Source organism: Hippoglossus stenolepis, chromosome 1 (assembly GCF_022539355.2).
Source record: "Hippoglossus stenolepis isolate QCI-W04-F060 chromosome 1, HSTE1.2, whole genome shotgun sequence".
Classification (NCBI taxonomy): Eukaryota; Metazoa; Chordata; class Actinopteri; order Pleuronectiformes; family Pleuronectidae; genus Hippoglossus; species Hippoglossus stenolepis.
The window spans coordinates 297,405-316,013 of record NC_061483.1 but is presented as its reverse complement, the minus strand read 5'-3'; the positions used below and the strand labels follow the sequence as shown (position 1 = coordinate 316,013).

At 40.9% G+C, this 18,609-nt stretch overlaps 3 protein-coding genes across 4 annotated transcripts in view; all 3 read left to right on the top strand.

Annotated features, from left to right (window-relative positions):
* LOC118105716 (ras GTPase-activating-like protein IQGAP1) overlaps window positions 1-18,609 on the top strand; it is a 331,334-nt gene that overhangs the window by 17,299 nt on the left and 295,426 nt on the right.
* Window positions 211-8,556, top strand: LOC124852238 (ras GTPase-activating-like protein IQGAP1). Its single transcript, XM_047340715.1, has 10 exons — window positions 211-476; window positions 596-728; window positions 811-913; window positions 2,397-2,532; window positions 2,630-2,717; window positions 3,210-3,419; window positions 3,498-3,664; window positions 4,276-4,398; window positions 7,234-7,342; window positions 7,436-8,556. Exons 1-10 carry the CDS (start codon window positions 274-276, stop codon window positions 7,547-7,549), a joined length of 1,386 nt encoding a protein of 461 aa, XP_047196671.1. The 5' UTR covers window positions 211-273; the 3' UTR covers window positions 7,550-8,556.
* crtc3 (CREB regulated transcription coactivator 3) overlaps window positions 9,039-18,609 on the top strand; it is a 33,853-nt gene continuing 24,282 nt past the window's right edge. The window contains exons 1-2 of one of the 2 annotated variants that reach the window (XM_035152277.2): window positions 9,039-10,151; window positions 15,768-15,878. In XM_035152277.2, the coding sequence (XP_035008168.1) occupies window positions 10,020-10,151; window positions 15,768-15,878 (243 nt within the window). In that variant the 5' untranslated portion in view covers window positions 9,039-10,019. The remainder of the gene's footprint in view (window positions 10,152-15,767; window positions 15,879-18,609) is intronic. The other variant, XM_035152284.2, reaches the window with a different exon arrangement.

Sequence of the window (18,609 nt, the reverse complement as noted above, 5' to 3'; positions counted from 1 at the left end):
TCTTTTGAGCCTGTGTCCGTTGTCTTCTTCGGTTACGCTGTCACTCCAGTTTTCTGTCTCTCATTATCTCTTCTGTCTCCCACTCCTGACGTACTGTGTGCACGGTCTCATACTAATACTAGTATAAAGTTCTAATACTGATGGTTGGACAATCCAACACTTTTGAATACAAGTAAGATTATCAGTATAATTCAAGTGAAAGGTTTTTTTCACTGACCGAGTTGTTTGATTTCGACTTCTCAGATCGTGGGGAACCTCTTGTATTACCGCTACATGAACCCGGCCATCGTGGCACCCGACGCCTTTGACATCATCGAGGTGTCAGCGGGCGGCCAGCTGACCACCGAGCAGAGACGCAACTTGGGCTCTGTCGCCAAGATGCTGCAGCACGCCGCCTCCAATAAGATGTTCCTGGGGGACAACGCCCACCTCAATCCCATCAACGAGTATCTCAGCGCCTCGTACCTGAAGTTCAGGTCTGACGCTGTTGAAATAAAAAGCTGATTTGGTTTAGAAGATGATGTTGAGGATTCATTTTCCACTTTCTGTCCTTTTCTCGGCTCCCCTGACTTCATCCTCCTGTCGTCCATCGCAGGCGTTTCTTCTTGGCAGCGTGTGACGTTCCCTCGCTGGAAGACAAGTTCAACGTGGATCAGTACTCCGACCTAGTCACCGTCACTAAACCTGTCATCTACATCTCCATCGGCGAGATTATCAACACTCACACAGTGAGTTTGAACTCACCTCATGTTTGCACCACACTGCTGTTTTTGTGATGGTGACCTGGTTTTGACCTTTTTCTGTCCTCAGCTGCTGCTGGACCATCAGGACGCCATCGCTCCAGAGCACAACGACCCGATCCACGAGCTGCTGGAGGACCTGGGCGAGGTTCCCACGGTCGAGTCGCTCATCGGTGAGTGAGACAGGAAGGATTCAACCGTGTGGATCCAGAGAGAAGCAACAGTGTTGATATCTGCCAGCTGCTTTGCTGACTTGATTTAAACGCTTTACCTTCTTGTGTCATGTGACACGTTCATGAAGCTGCGTCCTTTCTCTGTCGCCTTTTGTACATGTTTGAAAATGCTTAGTAAAGTGAGGGAACCGTAATGTTCCCAGTGTAAAGTTCAACTTCAGAGATCAAAGTGTCAATTAGAAGAACCAGTGGTTGTGAACCAGTTTCTCTGCTTTGGTGCAAATCAAAGTAACAACAGGTGAAATGGAGGCAGAAGCAAGACGAGCCCCAAACTGGGACTGTTTCTCATGTGGTGTCCACAGACAGCTGCTCTCTGCTGATCCTTCCTGACTCCTTCTACTTCTGGGTTCTGCTCCTCCTCACTGCTGGTAGCATGAGGAGCTACCTGCAGCTCCACCAGGCTGCACAGGTAGTCCAGCTCCTCCAGGAGGACACATCCATACCTGGGGTCACAAGAAGGTTTGTGTCTCCCAGCACAGTGTCCAGAGCCTGGAGGAGACACCAGGAGACACCAGGAGACACCAGGAGTGTCAGTTTGTTACTGGGATGTTCAGTGTGGTTTTGATCCAGTCCTCAGTGGGTTGATAGTTTCCATTGGTCGTTGTTACGTCATTTTGATCTCAACTAATTATACAATGTTCATCAGTAAAGATCTGATGTGTGATGGAAGTTCTCCCCTCGTGTTTATGAGCAGCGTTGGCTCATCATCTGGATTCTTGCAGCTCTCCGGCCTCACTTCAGAATCATAGTTATTGTGTTGTTTTTTTACTGTAATTAGGTTTTCAACATACAAAGAATCTCCTTTGGTGTTTGGTGAATAACAAATATTTTAAATAGAAAAATCTGCGGAAATGTGAAGGAAATAAAAAAGTAAAACAAGGAGAAAAAAAAGAATTAAAGTACAAGAGCAATAACTGAAATAAGTGAAAGTAAAAAATGTATAGATATGTTGCAGATGGTGCAGAGGAAGATGTTCATGTCTTATTGATCTGCAGAGGAAACCAGTGCTGTTGTGTTGTGGGGTTTTGGTCTTTATGGACCTGAGTCTCCTGCTAGAGGAGAACGTCTCGACAGTTTGTGTCCAGGTGGGGGCGTCGTCGGACCTGCTCACCTCAGGTGCTGGAACGCACTCAGGCACCAAAGATAACAAGCGTGAGGATGTAGTGTGGAAGTGAGCTGAGACGCAGCAGCTTCTTTTGGAACCTGTTCTAGTTTTTGTGTCTGAGGAAGACACACGTCTGTGTTGTTTCCATATCTTCATCACATGTATGCTCAATTAGTCTTTGAATCAACGGCTTAACTTTTCTTTCAGAAAATGCAGAATATTGTGACCATATGAACCTATAACAACTCAGTTCCTGGTAAATAATAAAACTATAATGACTTTTATTTAATTAATTTATTTCTGTTCTCTTACTCTCAGGTGAAAATCCTCTTCCTCCTAACGACCCCGGCAAAGAGCTGATGGGGAAGACGGAGGTGTCGCTCACACTCGCCAACAAATTTGACGTCCCCGGTGAGGCCAACACCGAGATGGACGCCAAGACTCTGCTGCTCAAGTACGTCCACGTAAAGGCTAATGAAGGCTAATGAAGGCTAAATGATCTCAGACATTTGTTTGTTTCTCACATCTCTGTGTTTCTTTCCTCTCTCCAGCACCAAGAGGCTCATTGTGGATGTGATCCGGTTCCAGCCTGGAGAGACTCTCACTGAGATCCTGGATTCGGCAGCGAGTCCAGAACAGGTCTGAGATGAGTGTTTAAATGTGCTGAACATGTTTCTACTGTTTCTACACTTATTTGGATCTGCACCCACACACACTCATAAATATGTTTGATTGTTTTCATCAACATCCATGAATTCTTCTCTTAGAAATCTGTGAAAATTTAAAAACTACAGCAAAAAAGTTAAAGTAAAACAATAAATCCCTGGATCTGCCCCAAAGTTGTAACGAGTCTCGACCGACGCTCCGTCAAGTTTCATACATACGATGTTTTTATGATATTTTATTATTAAATCCTGCTAACAAACAAACATGGTGAAAACACAACGACAATGAACATGAACACTGAGGAAACTAAACGTAAAAATGAAACCAAATAACTTTAAAGTTCAGTAAATAATGTAGAAGCCTTTAATGAACAGGTTTTACATTGAATCGCCATCATTATAAAAACATCTTACACCATTAAATTAGAATTCTTCCTCTGCTCCATCTTATTTCCACGACTGACAGGAAGTGGAGTACCAGCGAGCCATGCAGCGGAGGGCCATCCGAGACGCCAAGACTCCAGAGAAGATGAAGCAGGTCCAACCGGTTGTGGACGACAGCCTGACGCTGCTGGGGAAGAAAGAGAAGATCAGAAGCAACCTGCAGCGTCTGGCCGAGCTGGGGAAGGTTCACCCCGAGAACCGCTACCAGGACCTCATCAATGACATCGCCAAGGTCGGAGTCACACGATCATCTGCAGACGCAAACACAACTCCAGTCATTTCTATGTTTTAATGTGTGTGTGTATTACAGGACATCAGAAATCAGAGACGGTATCGTCAGCGCAGAAAAGCCGAGCTGGTGAGACTTCAGCAGACAAACACGGCCCTGAATTCAAAGTCTGCGTTTTACAACGTGCAGATTGATTCCTACAATCAGTACATCAAGACGTGTATGGACAACCTGGCCAGCAAGGGCAAGTGAGTCAAACCCCGTTCTCCGTTCCACATCACTCATCTCAGGTCTGATCCTTCTGACACGTTCATCCACCTTTAAATGTGAAAAGTTCTGTTTACATGTCAAACAATCAAGATGCATCTGGATCTTACTAGAAGATCAATCAGTAAAGATCACAAAAGCTCCCAGACCTGTTACCGGGTACAGTTCAGTTCAATCAACCTGAACCACAGACACATCCCCCGACAAGTCGCCTCCCAGTCGGAGGTTCAGAGACCAGTGGTTAGGAAACCACCAGCTGCCACAGGTTCCAGACATCTGAACTGTACATGTCAGAACTTATTCCACTTACAAGTCTCAGCTGAGTCTTATTGTTGATCCTCAGACAAAGTTTTGTGTATATAGGTTTTCTATGTCTGATGAATTATTCATAATTAATAATCTGCCTTTAACTCCGGAACTGCTGCATGAAAACCAGGTTGGATAGAAAACCCGAATCAAACCAGCAGAGACCTGCTGCTTCTGAAATGATTCACATCATGTTTCTATGAAACAGGTTCACGATGTATCGAACTAATAAATCAGTGTGTGTTGTTGTGTTGTATTACACACTAATCTTACTCTCTGTCCGCAGGTTGTCAAAGAAACCAGGCGACAACAAAACCAAGAAGAGTAAACAGGTTTCACAGAAGTACACGGCCGCTCGTCTCCATGAGAAGGGCGTGCTGATCGCCATCGAGGATCTGCAGCCCAACCAGTGAGTTCCCTCATGATCCATATGATACACAACTACACAACTACTACACAAAAACAGACCACCATAAACTAGAGCTCTGCTTCTTTACCTCATGATCCATATGATACACAACTACTACACACAACCATAAACTAGAGCTGTGCTTCTTTACCTCATGATCCATATGATACACAACTACTACACAACTACTACACAAAAACAGACCACCATAAACTAGAGCTCTGCTTCTTTACCTCATGATCCATATGATACACAACTACTACACAAAAACACACGACCATAAACTAGAGCTGTGCTTCTTTACCTCATGATCCATATGATACACAACTACTACACAAAAACACAACCATAAACTAGAGCTGTCTACTTACCTCATGATCCATATGATACACAACTACTACACACAACCATAAACTAGAGTTGTGCTTCTTTACCTGATGATCCATATGATACACAACTACTACACACAACCATAAACTAGGCTGTGCTTCTTTACCTGATGATCCATATGATACACAACTACTACACAAACACACAACCATAAACTAGAGCTGTGCTTCTTTACCTCATGATCCATATGATACACAACTACTACACACAAGCATAAACTAGAGTTCTGCTTCTTTACCTCATGATCCATATGATACACAACTTTACACACAACCATAAACTAGAGCTGTGCTTCTTTACCTGATGATCCATATGATACACAACTACTACACACAACCATAAACTAGAGCTGTGCTTCTTTACCTGATGATCCATATGATACACAACTACTACACACAACCATAAACTAGAGCTGTGCTTCTTTACCTGATGATCCATAAGATACACAACTACTACACACAACCATAAACTAGAGCTGTGCTTCTTTACCTGATGATCCATATGATACACAACTACTACACACAACCATAAACTAGAGCTGTGCTTCTTTACCTCATGATCCATATGATACACAACTACTACACAAAAACACACGACCATAAACTAGAGCTGTGCTTCTTTACCTCATGATCCATATGATACACAACTACTACACACAACCATAAACTAGAGTTGTGCTTCTTTACCTCATGATCCATATGATACACAACTACTACACACAACCATAAACTAGAGCTGTGCTTCTTTACCTCATGATCCATATGATACACAACTACTACACACAACCATAAACTAGAGCTGTGCTTCTTTACCTCATGATCCATATGATACACAACTACTACACACAACCATAAACTAGAGCTGTGCTTCTTTACCTCATGATCCATATGATACACAACTACTACACACAACCATAAACTAGAGCTGTGCTTATTTACCTGATGATCCATATGATACACAACTACTACACACAACCATAAACTAGAGCTGTGCTTCTTTACCTCATGATCCATATGATACACAACTACTACACACAACCATAAACTAGAGCTGTGCTTCTTTACCTGATGATCCATATGATACACAACTACTACACACAACCATAAACTAGAGCTGTGCTTCTTTACCTGATGATCCATATGATACACAACTACTACACACAACCATAAACTAGAGCTGTGCTTCTTTACCTGATGATCCATATGATACACAACTACTACACACAACCATAAACTAGAGTTGTGCTTCTTACCTCATGATCCATATGATACACAACTACTACACACAACCATAAACTAGAGCTGTGCTTCTTTACCTGATGATCCATATGATACACAACTACTACACACAACCATAAACTAGAGCTGTGCTTCTTTACCTGATGATCCATATGATACACAACTACTACACACAACCATAAACTAGAGCTGTGCTTCTTTACCTGATGATCCATATGATACACAACTACTACACACAACCATAAACTAGAGCTGTGCTTCTTTACCTGATGATCCATATGATACACAACTACTACACACAACCATAAACTAGAGCTGTGCTTCTTTACCTGATGATCCATATGATACACAACTACTACACACAACCATAAACTAGAGCTGTGCTTCTTTACCTCATGATCCATATGATACACAACTACTACACACAACCATAAACTAGAGCTGTGCTTCTTTACCTGATGATCCATATGATACACAACTACTACACACAACCATAAACTAGGCTGTGCTTCTTTACCTGATGATCCATATGATACACAACTACTACACACAACCATAAACTAGAGCTGTGCTTCTTTACCTGATGATCCATATGATACACAACTACTACACACAACCATAAACTAGAGCTGTGCTTCTTTACCTCATGATCCATATGATACACAACTACTACACACAACCATAAACTAGAGCTGTGCTTCTTTACCTCATGATCCATATGATACACAACTACTACACACAACCATAAACTAGAGCTGTGCTTCTTTACCTGATGATCCATATGATACACAACTACTACACACAACCATAAACTAGAGCTGTGCTTCTTTACCTGATGATCCATAAGATACACAACTACTACACACAACCATAAACTAGAGCTGTGCTTCTTTACCTGATGATCCATATGATACACAACTACTACACACAACCATAAACTAGAGCTGTGCTTTACCTCATGATCCATATGATACACAACTACTACACACAACCATAAACTAGAGCTGTGCTTCTTTACCTGATGATCCATATGATACACAACTACTACACACAACCATAAACTAGAGCTGTGCTTCTTTACCTCATGATCCATATGATACACAACTACTACACACAACCATAAACTAGAGCTGTGCTTCTTTACCTCATGATCCATAAGAGCATCTCATGGAATAATCTTGAATTCTTTGCTCTCCTCTGCTCACAGGTTCAAGAATGTTATCTTTGAGATTTCGCCCTCGCAGTCGGTCGGGGTGTTTGACGTGAAGGCCAAGCTCATGGGTGTTCACTTGGAGACGTTACAGTTAGAATATCAGGTATTTTGATTTCACACGCACAGTTTCCTCCAGCGCTCAGTGGATCTGTCGTCATGGTTACAGAGATGATAATGGAGCTGTGTTGTTTCTCAGGATCTGCTCCAGCTGCAGTACGAGGGCGTGGCGGTGATGAAGCTCTTCGATCGCGCCACCATCAACGTCAACCTGCTCATTTTCCTGCTCAACAAGAAATTTTATGGGAAATAGAGAAAGGGAGAAAAAGGCAACAGACACTGATTGAAACCACAAAGCCCACGAGGGTCGCTGAGCTCCACCTTCCTGCTTCATACACATTCCCTCCTGCACTTGTCTTATGTGCTAATTTATGTGCATTGTTTTTATGACGTGTTTGTGCTTTAACTGGAGCGAGCAAACAGAAGCTTTCTAGAGTTCCTCTTTAGCGTCTGTAACTGCAGCTCAGACACAGGTCTAAGATTTGTATTATTTTTGCTTGAAATGTCTTGAATGTGTCGTGCATGGGCTTTGAATAATTATAAAAATGTATGTTTTATGTGAGGAGATCACGTTTTATGTCTCTCTTAGTTGATAGTCGATCTGCTCACCTCCTGATAAACGTATATTTTCTTCCTGACCTGGTCTTAAGCTCTGTCTCATTGTGTTTGAGTTTTTGTTTGAGACTAATTGGAACGAGAAACTGACCAAGAGGAAAAAAACCCTTTTTGATTTTCTTTCCCTCACTTGATTTGGATTGGACGTCCCTCAGCTGTTAAATGAAACGAATTGCCGTGCTCATATTGAGCTGATCATCATTAAGCCTGATGACTTTTTTAATTTGAATTGAAGAATTAGAATTGAATTATTGGAAGAGAATAACTTCATGTTCCACGTCAAGGCTGTGATGTTGGTTTGTGTTGGACTGACCCTGATGATCAGCAGTGTGTGTGTGTCTGTTTCATTCAGCAGCAGAGGAAACGAGCAGCACAGTCACTCATGATTCACTGGAATTCTATTTGTTCACGGTTTAACTTGTTATTATAAAATCAGTTTAGTAAAAATACTACACAACAAAGTTTCCTTCATATTTGATATGTTGTCATTACTCTGATCTGGAGGACGTGTAGATCTCACTGATGTTGTTTTGTGATATTTCTACTGTGATGGAGGTCGATGGCCGAGCTCCCTCCACATCACTTCCTCTCATTCAGTCCTAAGTGTATTTGACCTGTTGTAGAATAAAGTGCTGAAGACGTAAAGACTTTTAATTATCTGAAGGGAAAACACTGACAAATATACAGGTTTGATTTCTCTTTAACGCCATCTGTTTTCTACGACTTCATACTTCTGATCTACATCATCATTATCTCTATGGTTTAACCTCTGAAGGTCAAAGGTCACCTGGACAGATCACCAGCCAATCACAGGGCTGACGTACAAAAAGACAACTTCTCACATTCACATTTTAAGTAAAAGAAAAGCTCAGAACAAACTATTACTATTATTATTACATCATTGTTATTGTCATTATTTTTGTATCATTATTATTGATATTATTGTTATTCTTTTTATTATGATTTTATCATTTTTATTGTCATTATTTGTATCATTATTATGGATATTATAAGTTTTGTTATTATCTTTATGATCATTATTTTTATTATTATGATTATTTTTAGGATTATTATTAGAATGATAATTATCATTCTTCTTGTTATTGTAATATTCCGTCAGAGTGCAGTGGGTGTGTGTCGCCGCCTGGCGGACAGACCGGGTATGGCCGGTGTTGTGTGTGTGTGATGCGGATCCGGAGCAGTTGAGTCTCGGTCCTGGAAACATCAGCGGCTCTTCCCCGGAACCTCAGCGGCTCTTCACCGGGAAACACCAGCGGCTCTTCACCGGGAAACACCAGCGGCTCTTCCCCGGAACCTTCCCCGGCTTTCACCCGTGTTGATCCCGCTGTTGGCTCATCGTCAGCGGCTCTACGGGCTGGAGTTTACCGGGGGAGCGCGCTCTGCCCCTGGATTAACACAAGACGCGAGTCCGCTGCTGTGACACCGGCTACAGGAGCGAACCGGTTCACCCGCTGCTTCCCGGAGGATTTGGTTCGATTCCTGTTTCTGTGGGTTTGTTCTTTTTACTTTGGGGCGAATTGAAGTGTGAATTCAGTGAAACACCCGCGGACACTTGTTGAAGAGCTAACAGCCAGTGGAGCTAACGAGGCTAACAACTTCCTCCGACAGCTCCAGCGCAGTCACCCCGCACACGGTGCGTCTGCCCCGGCCGTGTGTTCGATGCTGACCGAGGGTCGGCACTGTGGTAAAGTGAGTTTGTCCGTGTTGGAGAAGTGACAGCAGCTAAGCTAACTGAGCTAGCTGCGTCTCTCCGCTATGTTAGCATCGACAGCTAACGCTCCGTCAGCGCTGGATTCAAACAAGTGGTTCTGAGTCTGTGGAGTGTGATTGTGTCTCAAACTTCTTGAAACATCACGTTACTTCGTTAAAAACACGTTGAAGTCCGAACTCCAGCGGAGCCGCTAGCGTCGCTGCTCTCGGGGCGTAACAACACAACTTTCCTGACGTTAGCTTAGCTTAGCTGCGTTAGCCTCTGCGAGCCGAGATTTGAACCTGTGATGGATTCACTGACACTTTGTCAACTATAGACTCAGCCCATCCTCCATCTTCCATCCACACCACACCGAAGTCACCCTGCGGCCCGAACCATGTCCGGCTCCCCGGGCACAGGGGGCTCCAACCCCAGGAAGTTCAGCGAGAAGATCGCTCTGCACAACCAGAAACAAGCAGAGGAGACCCGGGCCTTCGAACAGCTGATGACCGACCTGACAGTCTCCAGGGTAAGAAGCTGTCATTAGAGGGGATCATAGTAACTGAACATACTAAACACATGTGTGATCATAGTAACTGAACATACTAAACACATGTGTGATCATAGTAACTGAACATACTAAACACATGTGTGATCATAGTAACTGAACATACTAAACACATGTGTGATCATAGTTACTGAACATACTAAACACATGTGTGATCATAGTAACTGAACATACTAAACACGTGTGATCATAGTAACTGAACATACTAAACACATGTGTGATCATAGTTACTGAACATACTAAACACATGTGATCATAGTAACTGAACTCAACATGGTGATCAAACTGAACATACTAAACACGTGATCATAGTAACTGAACATACTAAAACATGTGTGATCATAGTAACTGAACATACTAAACACATGTGTGATCATAGTAACTGAACATACTAAACACATTGTGATCATAGTAACTGAACATACTAAACACAGTGATCATACACACGGTCATAGTAACTGAACATACTAAACACGTGTGATCATAGTAACTGAACATACTAAACACATGTGATCATAGAAACTGAACATACTAAACACGTGTCATCATAGTAACTGAACATACTAAACACATGTGTATCATAGTAACTGAACATACTAAACACATGTGTGATCATAGTAACTGAACATACTAAACACAGTGTGATCATAGTAACTGAACATACTAAACACATGTGATCATAGAAACTGACCATACTAAACACACGTGTGATCATAGTAACTGAACATACTAAACACATGTGTGATCATAGTTACTGAACATACTAAACACGTGATCATAGTAACTGAACATACTAAACACATGTGATCATAGTTACTGAACATACTAAACCCGTGTCATCATAGTAACTGAACATACTAAACACATGTGTGATCATAGTAACTGAACATACTAAACACATGTGTGATCATAGTAACTGAACATACTAAACACGTGTGATCATAGTAACTGAACATACTAAACACATGTGTGATCATAGTAACTGAACATACTAAACACATGTGTCATCATAGTAACTGAACATACTAAACACAGTGATCATAGTAACTGAACATACTAAACACGTGTCATCATAGTAACTGAACATACTAAACACGTGTGATCATAGTAACTGAACATACTAAACATGTGTCATAGTAACTGAACATACTAAACACAGTGATCATAGTAACTGAACATACTAAACACGTGTATCATAGTAACTGAACATACTAAACACGTGTCATCATAGTAACTGAACATACTAAACACATGTGATCATAGTAACTGAACATACTAAACACATGTGATCATAGAAACTGAACATACTAAACACGTGTCATCATAGTAACTGAACATACTAAACACGTGTGATCATAGTAACTGAACATACTAAACACATGTGATCATAGTAACTGAACATACTAAACACATGAGATCGATGAGAACCTTTTCTCTCTATATAAATTCATCCTGCAGAAATAAACACCACCAGCTGCTCAGTGCATATAAAACCATCCCATCAACAGTAACCATCTTTATTTGTAAATATATATAATACAAAAATCCATCCAAATAAATCACTAGTGAAAACAATACTAAGAATTAAACACCAAAAACAGTGTTTCACATGAACAATTTACATAAATCGAACAATATGTGTTTTTGAATAGCAACCAGCCATGAGACAGGAAATGTGAAAGTTAGTGAAGTTCTGTTATGAAGCAGCAGCATGTGAAGATATGGGCGTAATTCAATTCCCAGAGGTTGAACCCTGATGTGCCTCCTGCAGCTCTGTCACTGTGGCATGTTTCAGAAGAAGCTGACGTTTGTTCTTAACGTGTTGTTGTCCATGTACAGTCCGTGTGTTCAGGTTCACCTTGTAGACTTTGTGGCTTATGATATTTCAGAAAACGATCTAAATGACTCAGTCAGGTGATTCATGGTGTCATTGGTAGCTTAAGCTCATCCAAAATAAATATGTAGAACATTTACGTTTTCACTAATTAATCGTAAAATAGTCATAATACTTTACTAAAGTGCATTGGAGAGATTAACTTTCTCAGCAGGAAAATAAAGGAGAAAAGATTTTTCTCTTACAGACTGATGTTTTCAATATTTGCTTATCAATGAATTCATCAGTTAGAAAACACACACACACACACATGTTTATATAAGCCTGAGATTGTTTAGATTTAAAAAAAATAAATGACTGAAATGATGGTTTGTGTTAATAATTTATTAACTAAAGGTTTTGGCTCCACAAAACATTTACAGCAGATAATCAAGTAGAGTTTGATTTATTTTCAACTTTAAAGTTCAAGCATAAATAGTAAAAAGTGTCGTTAGTTCCAGCTTCTTAGCAGCATGTGTTTCTCATCTTAAGTAAGTTAAGTGTCTTTGGGTTCAGGACTGTGCAGACAAAACAAGACATTTGATCCAGAAAGAAGACATTGTTATTACCATAATCTTTATACCATATATACAGTACACATTTAGAGTAATAAAAATAGCATGTGAGGATATAAAAGGCCTTTTCATATTATTCACACACCATTGGTTTACAATGTGCTCTTTCTATGAGAGGGAGAGTCCTGAATGGCACGGCAAAGAGGAAGTGGTTTTGAGGCAACTGTGAGTGAAGTTTGCTGAACGGTATGAACTGACACTGACCCCGAGAGACAGAAAGCCCAGTGAGTGCGGCTGAGACGGGTCTGGGCTCAGGACACACAGCAAACAGCTGGAATTAGCTGCGTTACATTGACTCCGCTGACCAGAGGACTGAGTGTGAACGAGTGTGCGACACTAACACACTGAAACACCCCAGCCTCCTCAGCTGCTGCTGCAGCGACTTGGCATCCTGCTCAACTATACATGTGTGAAGTCTGCATGTTGTGGATTTATGTGACGCTCACACCAACACTGGAGTCAGAGGTTTAAAAGGACATTATTTTCATTTGTACCACATTGAATATTGAATGTCACTGATGTCAGTACTTTTTCACGAGGATATGTGAACCATGTTTTTGTTTGTTGGGACTGAATTGACAGATTGAATCAAACAATTGACCTTTTCTTAAATTCCTCCAATAAGGTGGTTATGTTTTCACCCCTGTTTGTTGGTTTGACAGCAGGATTACACAAAAGCTGCTGAACAGATTTCCATGAAATGTAGTGAAAGGATGAGACATGGGGGCAGGTCCAGGATCTTCTCTCTTTAACATAAGAAGATAGTGTTTATTTTCACAGAGTTCTCAGATAATAATTCTTGGACCTTGATGAAAAATGAATCAGACAAAGAGGAGTGTATGAGTGTGTATAATTTGATGCAGCTTGGTTGAAGTTGAGGAGACTGTTGGCACAGGTATGTGCTGGACTGAAGCACATTCTGTCTGTTGTATGTTTTCTTGTGTGTATAATCACCTGAAACTAAGAATGATTAGAATGACTCCTCCATATCTACTTCAGGAGTGGGTACTGTTTTTCAGTTTTCAGATTAGTTAGGTTCATGCAACAAAACTTCTTGGTTCTGTTTACGAAAAGATCTTGGTTTGTCTTAAAATAGACCCTTTCAAAATGTTGACCACGTGCACAGACTCTCTGGCAGGAAGCCTTGGAGGCAAACTTCGCCCATGTTGGAATTGAGTCCCTGCAGTCTGCCGTGTTTCACCACTTACTACAGCAGCCAAGACTCAAACACTGGCTCCACAGAGGCTCTGTCGTGAAGTTACCTGAAGGCCACTTTAAGTTCTCCTACATGCAGGGTGAAGCCAGGTTAACTCATCTGGTTGTACGCTCCCGCCACGTGTCACTAAATCACATGTTCACTAAATCAGGTTCTCGTGTTTTCTCAGAATGGTTGATGGTTTTAATAAGACGTCATTTCCTCTCATCATGGCTTTAAAGTGCAGAGGGTGGGAAAATACCAAAAGCACGGCTGTCAGGGGTGTTTGTTCTTAGAAACTCTTGTTTTTGTCGAAACTGCTTTTGCTTTTCTGGCTTGTGGCTATAGATATTAATGATTTGAAATGATGAAAGACATTGAAAGGGGAGGTTGCTGGAAAACAGGATGAATGCACTCGCCACTGTTTTACTTCACATAAACACAAATGACAAATGTTGCACCAAAGGATGATGTTTGTAGTCACATTTTCCTCGTCTCTCCCTCATACACACAGTCTCTTTCAAAGATCTGCTCTGTCTAAATCTTTGGATTTATTTAAATAAGGTCTGCCTTTGAGATTACATTTTTGCCCTTTCAGTGGTCTAAGGAAGAAGTGCCCCTGTGATTTGCCTATTACTGATCACAGCCAGTGTTTCACCTTCCCTGGGCAGAACAAGCTGCCCTCTGTTTTATAATCATTGTAGCATGTCGTGGTCAGAAGCTGCCCAGTTCCTAGAATGACCTCAACACTTCTGTTACTTAACCTGCAAATGTCGCTTCATTTGAATCAAACACATTAATTTATGCTTTTCTCCAAGTACAACCCACGATAATAAGAGCATTGATTCACCGGGGTGTTTAGCATACAGGCCTAAACGTACTTGAAGAGCAGCTTGTGTTGCATTATTTCTCAACAAGATTTTAATTCTGTTTGTCCACACTGAGAATCGTTTGAAGAGCATAGATAAATAAAAAACTGTGGCCCCTCAGGGATATTTGAGACTTTCACAGATACAGTGTTGTGATTTTTTGTGTGTATGTGCGTGAAGAGGCAGAACAACAGATACCAGAGAGCCCATATCTGGTTTATTTCTCTTACATAAGAAGTGAACCTGGGGCATTCGATGGTTTGTCACACTGAACAATCTGAAGAGGCTTCATTGGAAAAGGGCAGGTGATGGAATGAATCATCTGTTTATTAGAAGCAGTCAGAAGCAGAAACATCTTCAGTGTCGTTCTCTGCTCTTCTTTCATTGAAGGAATAGTTCTGATGTAACTGATGTCGTGGCCACACAGAGTTCTCTTGGTAATGTTGCCTGTAAGCAGGGAAACCATTTCAGTACCGAGCTCGGGCATCAAAATGATGTCCTTCGGTCTAGTAGGTACCAGCTGTATAGGAACCTTTGGAACCCAACCTTCCATACACGAAGAAGACCTCTATGAAGACGTCAACTCGGAAAGGAGACGAGATTCAAGAGTTTTTGGTAATAAGGGCAGACGCCGGTGTCGATGTGCTGCAAAAACACGTGATCTCTGCAGTGGAATTTACTCACCATGTCCTTTTTCTGCAGGAAGTCCTGACTCTTTTTTGCTGACATCTTCTGGAGTTCATGTCTGTAAATGGCTTAAGATTCGCTTGTATCTCCCATTAGTCCCCCTCACACATAACCCTTACTGGTCTGAACCACCGTGTGTCAGCCACAAGGGAAAAGCTTGGAGTGGGTTGAGATGGATTCTGACACCTGAGGAAAAACGGCTTCACAATTTTAGTGAGAAATAATGACAATGGTGTAAAAGCAAGACCCCAACCTGCACCAGTTGTTATTTACATCCAGAAGCTGTGTGTTCTTAACACAACAAGACCGCATGTCCAGAAATCATTACCTCTGACAGTTGTGTGTGTGTTTTGTGTTTGTTTCACTGTTAACTGACAGGTGCAGTTTCAGAAAATCCAGCAGCTACGTTTGTGCCAGCCACGGGTTCAGTACTACGGAGGTTCTCTGCCCAACGTCAATCAGATCGGCAACACCAGCAATGAGTTTCAGGTGAGATCTCATCACAGTCAAAATATACACATGGATCAACAACTCTTTTAGACATTCAGCCAAATTTCCAGTTGTTTAATCTTCTCTCAGGCAAATTTACAGTTTTCAAGAAATACCAAATTACATATTTATTTTCTTACATAGGATTTTGATTTAGTCCAGGTCTTGATATAACATATATATATATATATATATATATATATATATATATATATATATATATATATATGTATATATATATAACAGCATAACAGCTCTCCAGCTTTGACAGGAGTGTTTCTTATTCCAGGGTTAGTGCAGTGAATTTCATTAGACTGAATTTACAGCTCCATATTTATCTCCATCAAGGAGGTTATGTTTCCATCAGCATGTGTTTGAGATGTTCCGTTACCACCAGCTTCAGAAATGCCTCCGATACTGCTGAAAATGCCAGTCGGCGAAACTATGCTCCAATACCACGTCTTTTTGGTAAATTTGTTTCTCCCAGATAAAGTTTTCTATTCCCAGAAATCACTTCTTCATCATTGTTCCAAAACAGCAGTTGCTGTGATTAAGCGATATCTTTTTTAAATGCTCTGGTATCAGGTCGGCCCTCGGTATCAACTAATACACAAAGTCCAGGTATGTGAATCGGTATCAAGAAAAGAAAAAGGCAAATTGTTGAAATTTGGTGGAGGGGTGGGGCTTGACCAAAGGAAGAACTCACTGCTTTTTGGAATCTATCCGTATAAACGGACGGATACAGGAATGGTTTCTTACTTTATTTACTATGGTGAGATAGCATTAGCATTAGCCTTGGCAGATGTATGTGCGCCCTCGTAGTTAAAGCATTAATTGAGTTATAAGAGGCTAACACACTACAGAAGTATCTCATATTCTCTTATTCATCACAATCATTTGATCCTCTGTCAGGAGGAATATGAGGTAAATAGTAGAAATGTGCTGTAGTAAAATAATCTACCAGTTTACTAGGTGGTGTTTTATTCACAAAGTCTGAGCATGAGTTTACGGATAAACTGGTGTTGTAATTAGTGGAGTTTATTTTATATGAATGTTCTTTGATGATTTCTTTCAAGCAAAATGATGTTTGATGTAAAACTAAAGCTGAATATCTGTCTTTAAAACTCTGTTTACCTTGAGATTACATCTATAAAATTCAGGGTCTTATTCTCATTCAGTTCTAATGTTGACTAGAAAAACAGTAAATCGCTTCACTGGACCTTCAGAAGTGCAAACAAGCTTCTCCTGAGAGCCTTAAATAATTCAGACGAGTTTCTGACGAAAAAATATGAAATAAAAGATTTGGCTGAAGCAGAGCTGTATGTGATCTCCTAGTGTTGCTCCACAGCCCTGAGTCTGTATCTGTGTCAGCTCTCCAAGGACCTGGCTCTGCTGGAATACAGGGTCCAGGTGACGCTGTCCTTGTTACTTGAGAGAAAGGCCCTTTGAGGCAGAGCAGTAAGTGCAGCTCTGTGACCAGCTCCAGAAATCAAACCCCCTCACTGATCCAGTCCATTCAGCTTCTCCACAAAATACACGGCGTCTAGATTACACTTGATGATAATCACTCGTTAGACCTAATTCAATCAAATGAATGTAGAGTACTTCATGTGATCTACTCAGACTTTTTACTTTATTTAAAGCCTGCACTTTGTGAGCAATGTCCCCGGGATCAGCATTCAAATGAGGATTTTACTCTATATTCACTTTGTTGTTGACTGTATTAGAAGCAAAAGTCGAAGAGAGCGAGCGCTTACCTCCACTTAATGGCCACTTGATCACCACACTTTATAATCATTTATTGAGATCAGATACATTTTATATATGTTCACAGATATGCTCTAACTGCTTACATTACACAAAGGCAAAATATCCACTCTGTGATACAGTCGGAAGGAACAAAAAACAAAAGAATAGAACATTCTGGCCAAAAAGTATAAAGTTCCCATCATTTCTTCCGATTGTATCTGTGTAAAACTGAGACTCATGTTATATTAATATAGTTCAAAGGCTATTTCACTTAAACCACTCGGACTTCAAAAACAATTAAAGAACACTCATCTAAAAACAGGAGTTAAAGCAAGAAAAGATTTGTGAGAGTAAAACATTGTCCAGAAGGAAATGTCTCCTCATGTCCTTGTGCCACCTTTTGGCAGCGGTGGCCTCTTCCTCCTCCATACGCCGTAGTTCCTCCGCTCATATAATACACATATAGTTTTCTTCTATATCTATTGGATTATGTTCCTCTACCTGTTGTTCTAACTGGTGTAGAAATGTAGAATAAAATGTGGAAGTGCATGTTGTAGTTGTAGCACACAGCCAGGGAGCTCAGTCCAGGCAACACGTGGGAAATTAATCATTGCTCTTTGTCATATACTGTCGATATTGTAATGGCTCAAAGTTGGTTGAAATTCCAGCAAACTCCCTATTGAAATAAAGCCAAAGATGGGGACTGTGTTGTTGCTCTGCTACGTCCTCAGAAAGTAGTTGATGTTGACCTTTCTTCCATGATATATTCAATTCAATTTTATTTGTATAGCCCCAAATCATAATATACATGTTCTCAAGGCTCTTTACATAGAAGGTCAAGACCTTAAAAAGGATCGAGAAACCAACAGTTCCCACAATGAGCTGCTCTGACGACTGGGTGAGTCTCCCTCTCTTGTCTGGTCTCGATACGTCTTTTACGCTGTGTTGTAGATTAGATAGATTTACATCAAGAAATCCTCTT